This window comes from Grammomys surdaster, unplaced genomic scaffold, assembly GCF_004785775.1.
Source record: "Grammomys surdaster isolate TR1022 unplaced genomic scaffold, NIH_TR_1.0 949, whole genome shotgun sequence".
Classification (NCBI taxonomy): Eukaryota; Metazoa; Chordata; class Mammalia; order Rodentia; family Muridae; genus Grammomys; species Grammomys surdaster.
In genome coordinates, this window is record NW_021605368.1 from 342,265 (window position 1) to 357,140 (window position 14,876).

Consider the following 14,876-nt stretch of genomic DNA (forward strand, 5'->3'; position numbering starts at 1 on the left):
TGCTCCGTGTCAGTATGGGTCTGGAAATCACCATGGCCTCAGGTGGCAGCACAGACCATTCAGATCCATATGGCCCAGCAGTAGTATGGTTCATGGAAATCAACATGGCTTCAGGGGGCAGTGCAGACCACAGTCATATGCATGACCTTTTATGCTAACATGGGCCACAGACATCAACAGAGACCCTAGCTTCAGTAGGATCATAGATTCAGACATTTCCTTCGGAGGTAACACAGATAGAGACATCACTCATGGTATTAGGTGGCAATGCAGTCCACTCACATCAGACTGGTCCTCACTGCTGCTACATGTTGTCACATCTCCAGATCTGCCTCTTTACACAGTGCATGTACTTCTCCATTTTTCTATCTTTCCAATCTCTCCATCAACTATTTGCTCTTTATAGTGGTGCCCACCACCTGTCCCATGAAGTCAGGGTGGCCTGTGTGTCTTCTGCTGCCAAATGTTTTTTTTTTAAAATAATCCATTAAGTCTAGTTAATGACACACATGTGAGCATGAGTGTAGGCAATTCAGACATGGGAACCACAGAATCCTATCAGTAGCCAGACACTCAAAAAAGAATGATGCCCTCTCCCAGAAGCTTTTGGCTATCAGTTGTTCCCCAGTAAGGTCTGTGCCTACAGAGATCACTTCCCACATCTCCCCGGTCTATACTGGATCTTTGATTCTATTGGTCATTTGCAAGATAACCACAGCTGCTGTGAATGTGATAGCCAAGCTATGTCCAGAGAATATCATTTCACACTTCTCTTCACATTTGGCTCTTTTATTTTTTCTGCTTCCTTTTCTGTATTGTTTCCTTAGCCCCAGTGAGAGGGGCTTAATATTGATATCCCATTTAGACCTGAACACTCAATAGTCTATGCTTATTTATTTTTTGTTTCAAAGCTCTCATTCCTCATATTTTAATGTTAGTTCTAGGGAGCACCCTCAAAATTACTCTTCTTGAAAGACATTTCTCTTTTTAGTTTCTGCTAACTTTGGATCACAATGTAATGGAGGTGGTTAGTAGTAATGGATCACAAGTGGAGGTTGGGTTACATTTTTTTGTGTGTGTTGCTTTGTCTCTTTTATGCACTTTTTGGAGTGTTTGTTATGACTTCCTCTTCTCCTGAGTCTATTAGGTTGCTCTGTTTTCTGTGACTCTTCCTAGGGGAATAACTGCATGCAGTTCAGCTAGGGGGCTGATGAAACACAGATGGATTGCTGATATCATCCTGTGTTGGCTATATGCCAATAGGATCAAGAGTGAGGCTGGACACTCAGCACTAAGGTGACTAGGTGGAGTCAAAGCCTCAATTATACCTTGGGTTCTAGGAATCTTCTGGACTCATTTCAGATCGAGTAAAGTCTGTCTACTATCTGAAACTTCAATTAAAACCACAAGCCAAGAATATCTTCTGGAACTACAGTTGTACAGAGTGTCAAGGTTCTGTAGCATCGATTGGAACTTTAGCAATGGGAAGACAGCTCTCACAATGACCAAAGAGACCAAAGCTCCATTTTTTAAAAAAAGATATTCTTCTCTCATACAATATATTACAACTGCAGTTTCCCTTCCCTCCACTCCCTTCGGTTCTCCAGCATCTTCCCTCTCCCCCAGCACTTCCATTCCTCCTCTGTTTCTCTTCAGAAAAAGCAGGTCTCCAAGAATATCAGTTGAACATGGCACAAGAAGACACAATAAGACTAGGCACAAACCCTCATATCAAGCCTAAGTGAGGTAACCCAAGAGGGGGAAAAGGTCCTCTGAACAGCTGAAACATCAGATATACCCAACTCCCATTAGGAGTCCCATAAAAACACCAAACCAACCACTACAGCATATATGCAGAGGACCTAGCTCAGGCTCATGCAGGTTTCATGATTTCTACTTCAGTCTCTGTGCAAAGCTCAACTCCTTTATGGGATCCTGGACACTAGAGCCAAAGCTCAGCCCTGCACTGACCTCTGAGGCCACTGAACTAGAGTCATAGTCACTCAGAGTACTCTCTTGACTTCTACTTTAATATTTAACTTTAAAGATGGTCAAGAATTTTGTATGGCTTGAGTTTGTACAAGTCTTGTGCATGCTATCACAACCACTGTGAGCTCAAATGTGCAACTTAAGAATGCATTTTTTTTACAATTGAATTTAGTGAGATATTTTTTTGTCTCTTTAATTCTAAATGTTAAATTTAGTGAAATAAATATTTGTTCCTAATTGTGTTTTTCAGATTATGCACCTACTATAGGTAAGTTTGTTTTAAAAAAAACTTTTATTAGACATTGTAAAAATGTTGTAGTAAGTGGTGTCATTGGATATTTCATATTTTTAAAAGACAAAATTTTATTTTATGTATATATACAAGGGAAAGTAAGTTCCTTTAAAATAGTTAAGGCTTTTATATGGTTTGAATTTGCATGGGTCTTGTGCATTGCTGTCACAATAACTGAGTTCAAATGTGTAACAGTCCCGCTGTGTAGGGAAAACACTCTTTCCTTATATTCATCCACCGTATACGGCTCTGACATTTTAAAATTTATTAATCATTTTATTTGTTTACATTTCAAGTATTATCCCCCTTCCCGGTCTCCCTTCCATGATCTTCCTTATCCTCCTCCTCTTTGCCTCTACAAGGGTGCTCCCCCACCTACCTGCCCACTACTATGTCACTCTTCTAGCATCCCTCTTATCTGGGGCATCTAGTCTCCACAGGACCAAGTGCCTCCCCTCCCACAGATGCTAGATAAGTCAGTCCTCTGCTACATATGTATTGGGAGCCATAGACAGGCCCATATACTCTTTGGTTGGTGCTTTAGTCCCTGGGAACTTGGAGGGGTCCAGTTAGTTGGTACCGTTGTTCTTCCTATGGAGTTGCAATCCCCCCTTCAGCTCCTTCAGCCCTTTCCCTAACTCTTCCATTGGGATCCCCAGGCTCAGTCCAATGATTGGCTGTGAGTATCTGCATCTGTTTTAGACAGATACTGGCAAAGCCTCTCAGAGGACAGCCACACCAGACTCCTGTCTGCAAGCACATCTTGGCACCAGCAATAGTGAGTGTTGGGGATTGGTGTTTGCAGATGGAATGGATCCCAAGGTGAGGCGGTCTCTGAATGGTCTTTCCTTCAGTCTCTGCTCCATTTTTGTCCCTGCATTTCCTTTAGACAGGAGCAATTCTGGATTAAAATTTTTGAGATGGGTGGGTGACACCATCCTTCCACTGAGGGCCATGATTATCTTCTGGAGGTGGTCTCTTCAGGTTCTATCTCCCTGATGTTGAGTATTTCAGCTAATGTAATCCCCAGTGGGTTCTGGGAGCCTTTCAAGTCCCTGGCATCTGAGACTTTCTAGTGGTTACCAAATTCCCCACACCTCATTGCTACTTATTTCTATTCATTCTCCTGGCCCTCTTAAATTCTCTCCTTTCCCTTCATATACATGGTCCCACCACATTTTTTTTCTTCCTCTCTCCTCTTCCACCAGGTCCCGCCCTCTCTCTGCCTCCTGTGATTATTTTGTTACACCTTCTAAAGGATTTGAAGCACTTTGGCCTTCCTTCCTGTTAAGCTTCATATGGTCTATGAGTTGTAATGTAGGCATTCTGAGCTTTTGGCTAATATCCACTTACCAAGGAGTACATGCCATCAGTGTCCTATTGTGTCTATGTAACCTCACTCAGGATGATATTTTTTAGTTCCATCCATTTGTGCACAAAATTCATGAAGTGGTCATTTTTAATAACTGAGTAGTATTATATTCTGTAAATATACCACATTTTCTCTATCTATTCTTCCACTGAAAGACATCTGTGTTGTTTCCAGCTTCTGGCTCTTATAAATAAGGCTACTATAAACATAGTGGAGCACATGTCCTTGTTATATGGTAGAGAATCTTTTGGGTAAATACCTAGTATAGCCGGGTCTTCAGGTAGAACTATCTTCAATTTTCTCAGAAACCACCAGATTGATTGCCAAAGTGGTTTTACCAGCTTGCCATCCCACCAGCAACGGAGGAGTGTTCCTTCCTCTTTCTCCACACCTTGGCAGCATCTGATGTCACCTGAGTTTTCAGCCATTCTGACTAACGTGATGGAATCTTGGGTCCTTTTGATTTACATTTCCCTGATGCCTAAGGATGTTGAACATTTCTTTAGGTGCTTCTTGGCCACTCAAAATTCCTCAGTTGAAAATTCTTTGTTTACCTTTGTATCTCATTTTTAATTGGGTTATTTGGTTTTCTGGAGTCTAACTTCTTGAGTTCTTTGTGTATTTTAGATATTAGCTCTCTATCTGATCTAGGGTTAAGATCTTTTCCCAATCTTTAGGTTGCTATTTTTTCCTATTGACAGTGTCTTTAGCCTTACAGAAGTTTTCCAGTTTCATGAGGTCCAGTTTGTCAATTTTTGATTTTAAATCATGAGCTCTTGGTGTTCTGTTCAGGAAACTTTCTCCTGTGCTGATGTGTTCAAGGCTTTCCCCCACAGTTTCTTCTATTAGATTCAGTGCATCTGATTTTATATGGAGGTCCTTGATCCAATTGGTCCTGAGCTTTGTACAAAGAGATAAGAATGAATCAATTTGCATTCTTCTACATGCAGACTGCTAATTACACTAGCACCATTTGTTGAAAATCTCTTTTTTCCATTGTATGTTTTTGGCTTCTTTGTTAAAGATCAAATGATCAAAGGTATGTGGGTTTATTTCTGGGTCTTCAATTCTATCCCATTGATCTACCTGTCTTTCTCTGTACATATCATTTTGGTTTTTTATTGGATATTTTATTTACATTTCAGATGTTATCCCCTTATCCCATTTCCCCCCCTCCTGCCCAGGAACCCCCTATCACATCCTCCCTCCTCCTGCTTCTATGAGGATGTGCCCCCACTTATCATATTACTCCCACCTCCCCACCCTCAAATTCCCCCCACACATGGTGTCCAACCTTCATGGGACCAAGGATCTCCTCTCCCACATATACCTGACAGGACCATCCTCATTTACATATACAGCTGGAGCCATGAGTCCCTCCCTAAGTGCTCCCAGGCTGGTGGTTTAGACCCTGGGGGCTCTGGTTGGTTGCTATTGTTGCTCTCCTCATGGGGTCACAAACCCTTTCAACTCCTTCAGTCTTCACTCTAACTCCTCCATTGGGAACCCCATGATCAGTTCAATGGTTAGCTGTCAGCATTTGCCTCTGAATATGTCAGACTCTTGCAGACTCTGTTATTATTACTCTTTAGTACAACTTGAGATCAGGGATGGTGATTTCCCCAGTTTTTTTATTGGTGCAAATTGTTTTTGCTGTTCTTTTTTTTTGTTATTCCAGATGAAGTTGAGAATTGTTATTTTTATCTCTGTGAAGAATTAAGTTGGAATTTTGATGGGGATTGCATTCAGTCTGTAGATTACTTTTAGTAAGATGGCCATTTTTACTATTTTAATCCTACCAATCTATGAGCATGGGAGATCTATCCATCTTCTTAGGTCTTCTTCATTTCTTTCTTCAGAGACTTAATTTTCTTGTCATACAGATCTTTCAGTTGGTTGGGTAGAGCTATGCCAAAAATTTTTATTATTTGTGATTTTAAAGGATATTGTTTCCCTAATTTCTTTCTGAGTTCATTTATCTTTTGTGTAGAGGAACGCTACTTATTGGTTTGAGCAAATTTTGAAAAATATTGGTACTAGGTCTTTTTTGAAGGTCTAATAGAATTCTGCATGACATCTGTCCAAGATCTTCTGACTTTTAGAGTCCCTGTTAAGAAGTCTGGTGTAAGTTTGATAGATCTGCTTTTCTATGTTATTTGGCCTCTTACAATTTGTAATATTATTTCTATGTTCTGTATATTTACTGTTTTGATTATTGTGTGACAGAAGGATTTTTTTTTCTGGTCTAATCTGTAATCTATTTGGTGTTCTGTGTGCTTCTTATATGTTTATTTCCATCTCTTTCTTTAGGTTAGGGAAGTTTTCTTCTATGATTTTGTTGAAGATGTTTCCTGGCCCTTTGAATTAGGAATATTCACTCTCCTATAGTCTTATTATTCTTAGGTTTGATCTTTTCTTTGTATCCTGAATTTTCTGGATGTTTTGGGTTAGAAGCTTTTTGCACTTTGTATTTTTTGATGGTTGTGTCAGTATCTTGTATGGTATCTTCTACTCCTGAGATTCTTTCTTCTATCTCTTGTATTCTGTTGGTGGTATCTGCATTTTATAACTCCTGATCTCCTTCCTAGTTTTTTCATCTCTAGCGTTGCTTCCCTTTTTGATTTCTTTTATTGCTTATTTTCATTTTTAGAACCTCAATGGTTTTATTCAATTCTTTCACATGTTTGCTTGTATTTTCTGTATTTCTTTAAGAGATTTATGTGTTTCCTCTTGAAGGACTTCTTTCTATCTGTTTACCTTTGTTCTCCTGTATTTCCTTAAGGAAGTAATTTATGTCCTCCTTAAGGTTATCTTATCATGTTTATGAGATGGGATTTTAGATCAGAATCTTGCTTTTCAGGTGTGTTGGGGTATCCAGGGCTTCCTGTGGTGGGAAAACTGGGTTCTGATGTTGTCAAGTGGCAATGGTTTCTGTTGGCTATGTTTTTGTGCTTGCCTCTCACCATCTGGTATGTTTCTGACTGGATCCTGTCCCTCCTGTGAGACTGGTTGTGATGGACCTCCTGGGAATCAAGCTGTCTCTTAGTATGGGAAGGGGTCTTTCCCAGGGTCGAGTTGTTAGCTGGAAGGAAAATGTGTCTCCAGCAGGGCAGGGAAGATAATGCCTGCCTTACCTAGGCCCTGTCGGGGTCCAGTTAGGCCAGCTATTCAGGCAGGGGTGTCTCATTCACCTGTGAGCCTGGTTGTGGTGGATCTCCTGGGAGTCAAGCCATCTTTTGGTGTGTGTGGAGGGGTGGAGGGGATCTGGAGCACTGGCTCTGCCCTGGGCTGTCTGACAACATTTCTTCTCCCTCATTCACAATAATCCCTGAGCCTGGGGAGGATGGAGTGTGCTACAGATGTCCCACTTAAGGCTGAGCATCATACAATGTCTTGTTCTCTGCATGTTGAGCAGTTGTCTGTTAATTGCTACCTACTACAGAAGAAGCTTTTATGATGAGGGTTGAGTGCTTCAGTAATCTATGAGCATACCAATAAATTCTTAGGAGTGGTCAGGGAAGAAATAGCTAAGGAGGTATTGATAATTGATAGCTGCTGAAAGTGCAAAAGTTAGTTCTCTTAAAGTGGCCATTCATGCTACAGTGAATGGCCACTTACCCAGTCATATATAGGGCATAAATTTAGGTGAGTATAGAATGGGGTGTGAATCGGGGAGAACCTACTGTAGGGAAAAAGTATTATAAAAATATAATATATTAAGTTCTCAAAGACTTAAAGAAGTATTAAAATTTTTTTTAAAAAGTGATTTTATCACTATCCTTAAGCAATTAAATTTGTCATTATGGATATATCAGACTGTTATTTTTTTTACTCAAAGATTGAATACTTCAAAAAAATAACAAATCAGACTTTTCTGTGTCTGCTCATATGGTCAATTTTGGTAACAGCTTAATATACTACAAGGCATGTTTTTCTTTAAAGTTTCCTTAATGATATGATTGATATTTTATCTTTAATTCACTAGTTTAAAAAGAGTTATTTTGCTTTTAATTGTGTATATGTGTGTGTATGTCTGCATGTGGGTATGTATATATTAGTGCTGGTGCCTACTGAGGCCAGGAGAGGGCATTGGATTCCCTGGTCCAGTCTTACTTGTTCTTTAGGCGTTATAATCTTTCTCTCCCTCATCCATGATGTTCCTTGAGCCACAAGGAAAGGGTATATGATATAGATGTTTCATCTGTGGCTGAGCACTTCATAGACACTTATTCTTTGCACTTTGACCAGATGCGATTTGTAATGCAATTGGATTTTTAATTAGAATGCCATTCCAACTAAACCCATAAGCAGAGGACTATATATTGTCAAAAATACTAGTTAACTCAACTGGAAATGGAATCTCTAATATATGTGATATTATGAAAGAGAAATAACCTATAAGCTGGTATAAAATAATAGGCTACTAGTAAAGCTGGCAAAAAATCTGGCTTTGTGGTTGATATGAGATAAATATCTTATAAATACTTTTTCTAGATTATTGATGCTAAGAGCTATTCAGACATTGATAAAAGAGGAAGTGCTACTCTGTTTTACATGGATGATGAAGTACTTTAGAATGAAGTCATTAAGAAATGTATAGGATGAGTAGAAAGCCTGTCAAGAATTTCCCCAGTGAGGATCTGGAAGAATGGCTAAGTACTTGCCACATCCACAAGGCCAAGGTTCGATCCCCAGCAATGAAAAAGGATGTAGGATTTCTATAAAGTAAATCATTTCAAGAGCATAAAACTAGATCTGAAAACAGAACCTGTATGATATCTATGGTGGTTTAAATAGTTATACCTCCCATAGACGAATGTGTTTGAATGTTTGGCCCATAGTGTGTGCCACTATTAGGAGGTGTGAACATTATTAGAGTAGATGTGGCCTTGCTGAAGGAAATGTGTCACTATGGGGGTGGTCTTTGAGGTCTCTGATGCTGAAGCTACACCTTGTGTGATACATAGTCTTCTGCCTGTGGATCAAGATTAAAAAAAAGAGAAAAACCTCTCAGCTCCTTCTCCAGCACCATGTCTGTCTATGTGCTATCATGCTTCCCATGATGATAATAATAGACTGAACCTCTGAAACTGTAAGCCAGTCCCAATTAAGTATTTTTCTTCAGAAGAGTTGCTGTGGTCATGCTGTCTCTTCCTTGACATAATCTCATGCCAATACTGCTCTTCCTCATATTAACATATCTATTAATGTCATTTTCCAGAAGAGTCTGTCTTAAAGTCTATGGTTGAAATGAACTTTACTTAAGTTTTAATTTTTCAGAGTCTGTAATTAGAAATCCAGAGACTGAAGGTAAGTTGATCAGAAAATTTTCATTATTGATATATGTTCTTTCTCTTTTACATGTTTTTCTTTATTTTAATTTTATGTGTAATTTTATGTGTTTTTCCTGTCTGTATGTCTGTTCAGCACATGAATGCCTACTCTCAATGGAGGCCAGAAGGCATCAAATTCCCTCCAATTGAAGTTACAAATGGTTGTGGGCAGACATATAGGTGCTGACAACTGAACCCAGGTCCTTAGGAAGAGCATGCAGTGCTCTTAACCACTGAGCCATCTCTTTAGTCCCTGTGTGTTTTCTTCTGATTTCATAAAAATGTGAACTTAATAATTTGTTTCTAGTAATTTTTCTCTCTTTTTTCATAAAACATTGAATATGGTCCTTTTAAACAGATAAAAGAGTAAAATATGCCCCCATGAATTTTTACTGTCACTAAAAATTTATACTTTTGCCGGGCGGCAGTGGCACATGCCTTTAATCCCAGCACTTGGGAGGCAGAGACAGGCGGCTTTCTGAGTTCAAGAGTTTGAGGCTAGCCTGGTCTACAGAGTGAGTTCCAGGACAGCCCGGGCTACACAGAGAAACCCTGTCTCAAAAAACAACAACAACAAAAAAATTATACTTTTAAATTTCTGCCATTCTAATAGGGAATGCCAGATTTAAAAAATTCATATAGAAAATCAGCCAATAATAATTTGGGATATTACAAACAAGATAGTACTGAAGTAGAAAAACACTTTGTTTTATAATCAGTTGTCTAACCATATTGCAGATGTTTTAATATGAAAAAATGTGGTATCAGCCTAGGTGGAGTCAAATAAATAATATTTTTAAAGTTTGTGGGATCAAGGCTGTGGTGGTTTGAATAAAAATAACCACTATAGGCTCATAGGGAGTGGTACTATTAGGAACTGTATGTGGCCTTGTTGGAGGAGGTCATTGGGGGTGGGCTTTGTTGTCTCAGAAGCTCAAGCCAGTTTACTTCCTACTGTAAAACTCTCAGCTCCTTCTACAGCACCATATCTACCTGCATGCTGCCATGCTGGCTCCATGACAATAATGGACTAAGCCTCTGAAACTGTAAGACCAATGAAATGTTTTCTTTTATAAGAGGTGCCAGATTCATAATGTCCATTCACAGCAATAGCAACCCTAGGACCCAAGCCTTGACTGGTTTGTCACAATGGTGCTCACATTTATAATAATGGCTTTGATCTCTAAAGTAAGGGATTCTGAGGAAGCACTCACCTTTTAAAAGGAATTACACTTAGTTTTTAGTTATGCATGTTCTTGTGTCTGTATTTGGGTGTGCTCATGTGAATGCAAATGCCTGTGGAGACCAGATGTATAGGATCCTCCCTGGAACCTGAGTTACAGGAAATTGTGAGTTGCCACACTGGGGTGCTTAGAACTGAACATGGATCCTCTGCAATAACAATAGGTACTCTTAACCACTGAGCCATCTCTTTAGCCCTGAAATAACTCACTTAAAAATTTAAAATAGAATAGTTTTAGTAAAAAAAAAATATATATAAATCTAATACATTTAAAGGAAGGGGGTATGTGATTAATTAAAAGTGTGTTATATAAAATGGTTTATATTTGTCAATTTCATATATGTAAACAGTGTATTTTGATTGTATCCATCTCTAACATTCCATCCATCCCACTTCTCACATTCCTAACACTCCTTTCCTCCTTTCATGTCCTCTTCATTTTTTTTCCATTTTGGCAACTAATTATTTGCCAAAATTCACTCATTTTTGCAATTAGAGATGCCTTCTGGAATGTTGACTGATCTGTTGGCTTGATGCTAGGCAGCTCATCACAGCTGCAATGGCCATGGTATGTCTAGAAGACAACATCCCACAGCTCTCCTCCCCATCCTTATGACTTTACCTTTTTTATACCCCTTTTATAACATGTGTTGTGTGGGTGTTGACATATATGTCTCATTTAGGGCACGAATTCATTTTAAAAAACACTCTACTAATACATTTGGGAACAGACAAAGAATTTTTATTTTCTTTTAGATGGTGTATGCGTCTTTCCATTCTGGTATAGAGGTGAAATATTCTATGACTGTGTCAATTTCAATCTGAAACACAAATGGTGTTCTTTGAACAAGACTTTTCAAGGTTACTGGAAATACTGTGCTCCTTCAGGTAAGTGCTTGACTCACAGATAGGAGGGTCATCCTTTGTCTTGGGGACCATTTGATGTGATAGACAAGAACTCAGAATCCAGAGAAATTCTGTTGTGAAAATAATAGGCACACAACTTCTTTGTTGCTGTTGAGTGAATGTGTATGTTGTAAGTGTGGGTGTGTACCTGTGAGTATGTGGAGGCCAGTGGTCAATGTCATGCATCTCCTTCTATTACTGTTTACCTTTATTATTGTTATTTATTTTTTTGAGACAAGGTCTCTCATTAAACTTGGAGGTTGCTGATTTGGTAAAAGTACCTGTTCAGCAAGCCCAGGAGATTTACTTCTCTCTACCCTCCCCTAAAGTTGAGATTGGAGGCATGTGATATTACATCTGGATTTCTATTTGCATCCTAGGCATCTGAAATTGGGTCCTCATCCTTGCATAGTGAGGACTTTAGATACGGAACAGTCTTCCAACTACACAAGGTGCATAATTTCTGACAATATGAAAGTCACATAGAGTTAAAGATGTATTAGAGGTGTTTTTGATTCCATCATCTTGATAAAATACTCCTAGTAAAACATCAAAGAGAAATGACTTGCAAGGTAGTAGCAATCTCATTTTCATAAGCTACATGGACTAGGGAAGAGCAGATTGTGCAGAAATGTGCGTGCGTGTGTGTGTGTGTGTGTGTGTGTGTGTGTGTGTGTGTGTTGCAAAAAAGGAAAGTGTTCCTCTTCCCACTGACTCTTCCTTTTACAGACTATGCTCCATGTACCTTTCCCTTCTGGTACAGACGTATGATCTACTGGGATTGCACAGAGGATGGGGAGGTGTTTGGAAGAAGGTGGTGTTCACTCACCCCAAATTTCAACAAAGAACATGTTTGGAAATATTGTATATAATGGTGAGATTTATTGGATGATGATGATGATGGTGATGATGATGATAATGATAATGATGATAATTGGTTGTGGGGAGAAGGAAGAAAATTACTAATTCTTCTTGGAAAGGACTTTCCTTCCTTTCTTTTGGTGAAGAGGGGAAGAGATTGAGTTTTCATTACAAGTTTTCATTTAAATTTAAAGCTTCTTTTTCTTGGATGAAAGTTGAACATGCTCTGACTATAGATGACTTAGGATGTAGATGATGGATTGTGACATTTTAAAATGGAGAGTTATTGTTCAGCCTTCACTTTCTATTTGCTATGTGTATAAAATGAAGCCATTAAAAATCATATCAGGGTCAAAGCAGTCTGTAGAGTTTTTTCTTTAGTTGTTATAGTTACACTACTCAGTTGGGGACATTGATAATAGGGGACATGATACATGTGTTGGGACAAAGGGAATATGGGAAATCTCCATAAATTCTTCTTGATTTTGCTTTCAAGATGAAAGGGTATAGTTAAGTCAATTAGAAGTTTACTGCTGAAAACAGGCCAAATTTTGAGAACACAGTTCTTCCCCTTGCTCTGTGTCCACTTTGCTTTATACCTGAACCAAGTCAAATTGTGCTCTTCCCTTTCCCCTGATAGCATCATTTGTATCTGACAATGAAGAACGCACAGTAAATGCCTCATATTTTCATCCAAAAAGGGAACAACTGACCCATAAATCCATTTTCATAGAAGAAAAGGGAAACCCCACATTTCTATGTGTGCCCTGGAAATATCACAGCAACAAAAAGCAGCTTTGGAATACTCTACTGGGAAGCAAAAGCTTCTTAAATTTTCTAAAAGGTGAAGTCTACTGAGCAGAATTCAAAGATAGATTTTGAAGAGAATACGCTGAGTAATTTTCAACACTAGACAGTAGGAGCCACATCTGGTACTGTGCAAGTTGGTAGGCATTATAACTGTCTCCTATTTCATCCAGAACATGAAGGGGACTATATAAACTACCACCATAGGATTGGTGCTATATGTAACAAGATAATTGGAATAGATGCAGTGAGCTTGTCAGCATGATCACATGACACCTGGCTTGGTGGAGGGTTGACAGGATGCCAGGTCTTATGTTCACTTAGAACCCACGTAACAATTTTTATGCCTATCTAGGCCTTGGCTCTTCTTGGCTGTTAGGTAAGTGCACCTGACATCAACACCCACTTGGTTCCTAAAAGGATAAATCTAAGAATATGTGTGTTAGAGGTTTGCGTCTGTGTCCTTTCTTATCCAGGAAGCAATGACAGTAGTTCCTGAAGCTGTCTGAAAAACTGTCCGGTCTAGAGCTGGACATAAGAGTTAATGCAAGAACACAATACAAACTGAAAGTCTAGGTCTCTATTCCCAAGCTTTTTGTGCCTTAAATAGGTTCACACTGAGCCCCACTCAGTATCTGCATTTTGCAATGTTCATAATATTTCAGAGAAAGCTGAGGTCTTGGTATATAAGCCAGGTTTGCCTTAAACTGATAAGTTTTCTACCATAGCCTCCCAAGTGCTGTGATTGCAGCACCTCACCATCATGCCTGCTACAATATTGGGGAGATGGCTCAGTGGGTAAAAGTGCTTGCCACCAAGCCTGATGACCTGAGTTCTATATAGTAGAAAGAGAATCCGTATAGTAGAAGGGGAGAGAACAGGCTACTGCATGTTGTCTTCTAACCCCTTCTTCCTTCCATACAATTAAAGATAATTAAATGTAATTAAAAATTAGACACCCCGGCAGTGGGAAAAGGGACACCTTGTTGTTGCTGCTTTTCTTAAATCAGTCAGGGGCAGAGCAGTTGGCAGCCCTTTGTTCACCCTAGCCTAATGCCTGGCTTGATGGTCAAACCGTTCTTATGCCTAGGACTCATAAAAATCAAATCAAATCAAATCAAATCAAATCAAATCAAATCAAATCAAGTCACATCCAGGCAATGCACTGTAGGAAGAGGAAAACAGAGACCTGCAGATCACCATATTCACCCATAGGCCTGCCCTCCAGGGCATGGCTTAGAGGGACCATAGACACCCACTTGCTGCCATGCCATATAGCACAGATGGAGGATGTCACCAAGAGGCCTGCCAGCCGTGTGACCAGCCTTCAGCAGGAACCATCACAATGTGTGAGCATGTGGTGATCAGATGGGAGAGAAAGAGAAGTGGAACAGTTTTGTCATTATGATGAAGGATGGAACTGGAGACTCAAGGGTGGAAAGGAGTAGCCTGTGAGTGGCCAACTCTGCCACCTGAGGCCATGGTGTGGTCCCAGTCTGAGCTGTTCTTGAGGGCCATGACTGAGTCTATGACCATGTGGCAGGGACTGATAAGATGTCCATGTCTCATATTACCTCTAGAGAACATGGGGATATTCACGCTTGGGACAGCTGTCAGGGACCAAGTCATTGTCTGAGGGCTGTGCATACCTGGCCCTGCCCCTCTCTGGATTTGGCACTTTGAAAAGCTGGCCCAATCTCTCACCTGCAGCAGCACTCAGAAGAGCAGGCTCTGCACCTCGCCTGAGGCAGCATAGTGGAGCTGGCCCTGGTTGTAGGTGTGGCAGCCCCAAGAGTGTGAGTGTGGGAGAACTGATTCCACCACTCATCTGCCATGTAGTGTCAGAGGTATAAAGGTGATGCCACCCCCTTGCCATCTCTGTCAGTCCAGAAAGCTACATATAGGGTCATGCTCTTAGGAGAGCTAGCCCCGCCTCTCACCAGCTGCAGCACTAAGGGGAGCTGGCCCTGCACCTTTCCTGGACAGCTCAGCAGAGCTTACCCTGGTGGCAGGGACACAGATGAGGCAGCCCTGAGGGTGAGAGCTCAAGAGAGCTGGCCCTACCACGAATCT

At 40.1% G+C, this 14,876-nt stretch overlaps 1 protein-coding gene and 1 non-coding gene across 2 annotated transcripts in view; both read left to right on the forward strand.

Moving 5' to 3' along the window:
• Bsph1 (binder of sperm protein homolog 1) overlaps positions 1-12,007 on the forward strand; it is a 27,966-nt gene extending 15,959 nt beyond the window's left edge. The window contains exons 2-5 of the mRNA XM_028782990.1: positions 2,240-2,257; positions 8,934-8,963; positions 10,986-11,117; positions 11,865-12,007. Coding sequence (XP_028638823.1) covers positions 2,240-2,257; positions 8,934-8,963; positions 10,986-11,117; positions 11,865-12,007 — 323 coding nt within the window. The remainder of the gene's footprint in view (positions 1-2,239; positions 2,258-8,933; positions 8,964-10,985; positions 11,118-11,864) is intronic.
• Positions 12,008-13,759: 1,752 nt separating this feature from the next.
• LOC114634393 lies at positions 13,760-13,902 on the forward strand. The gene has a single exon (XR_003713321.1). It is a non-coding gene; the product is annotated as a small nucleolar RNA SNORA48 (small nucleolar RNA).
• Positions 13,903-14,876: the final 974 nt, after the last annotated feature.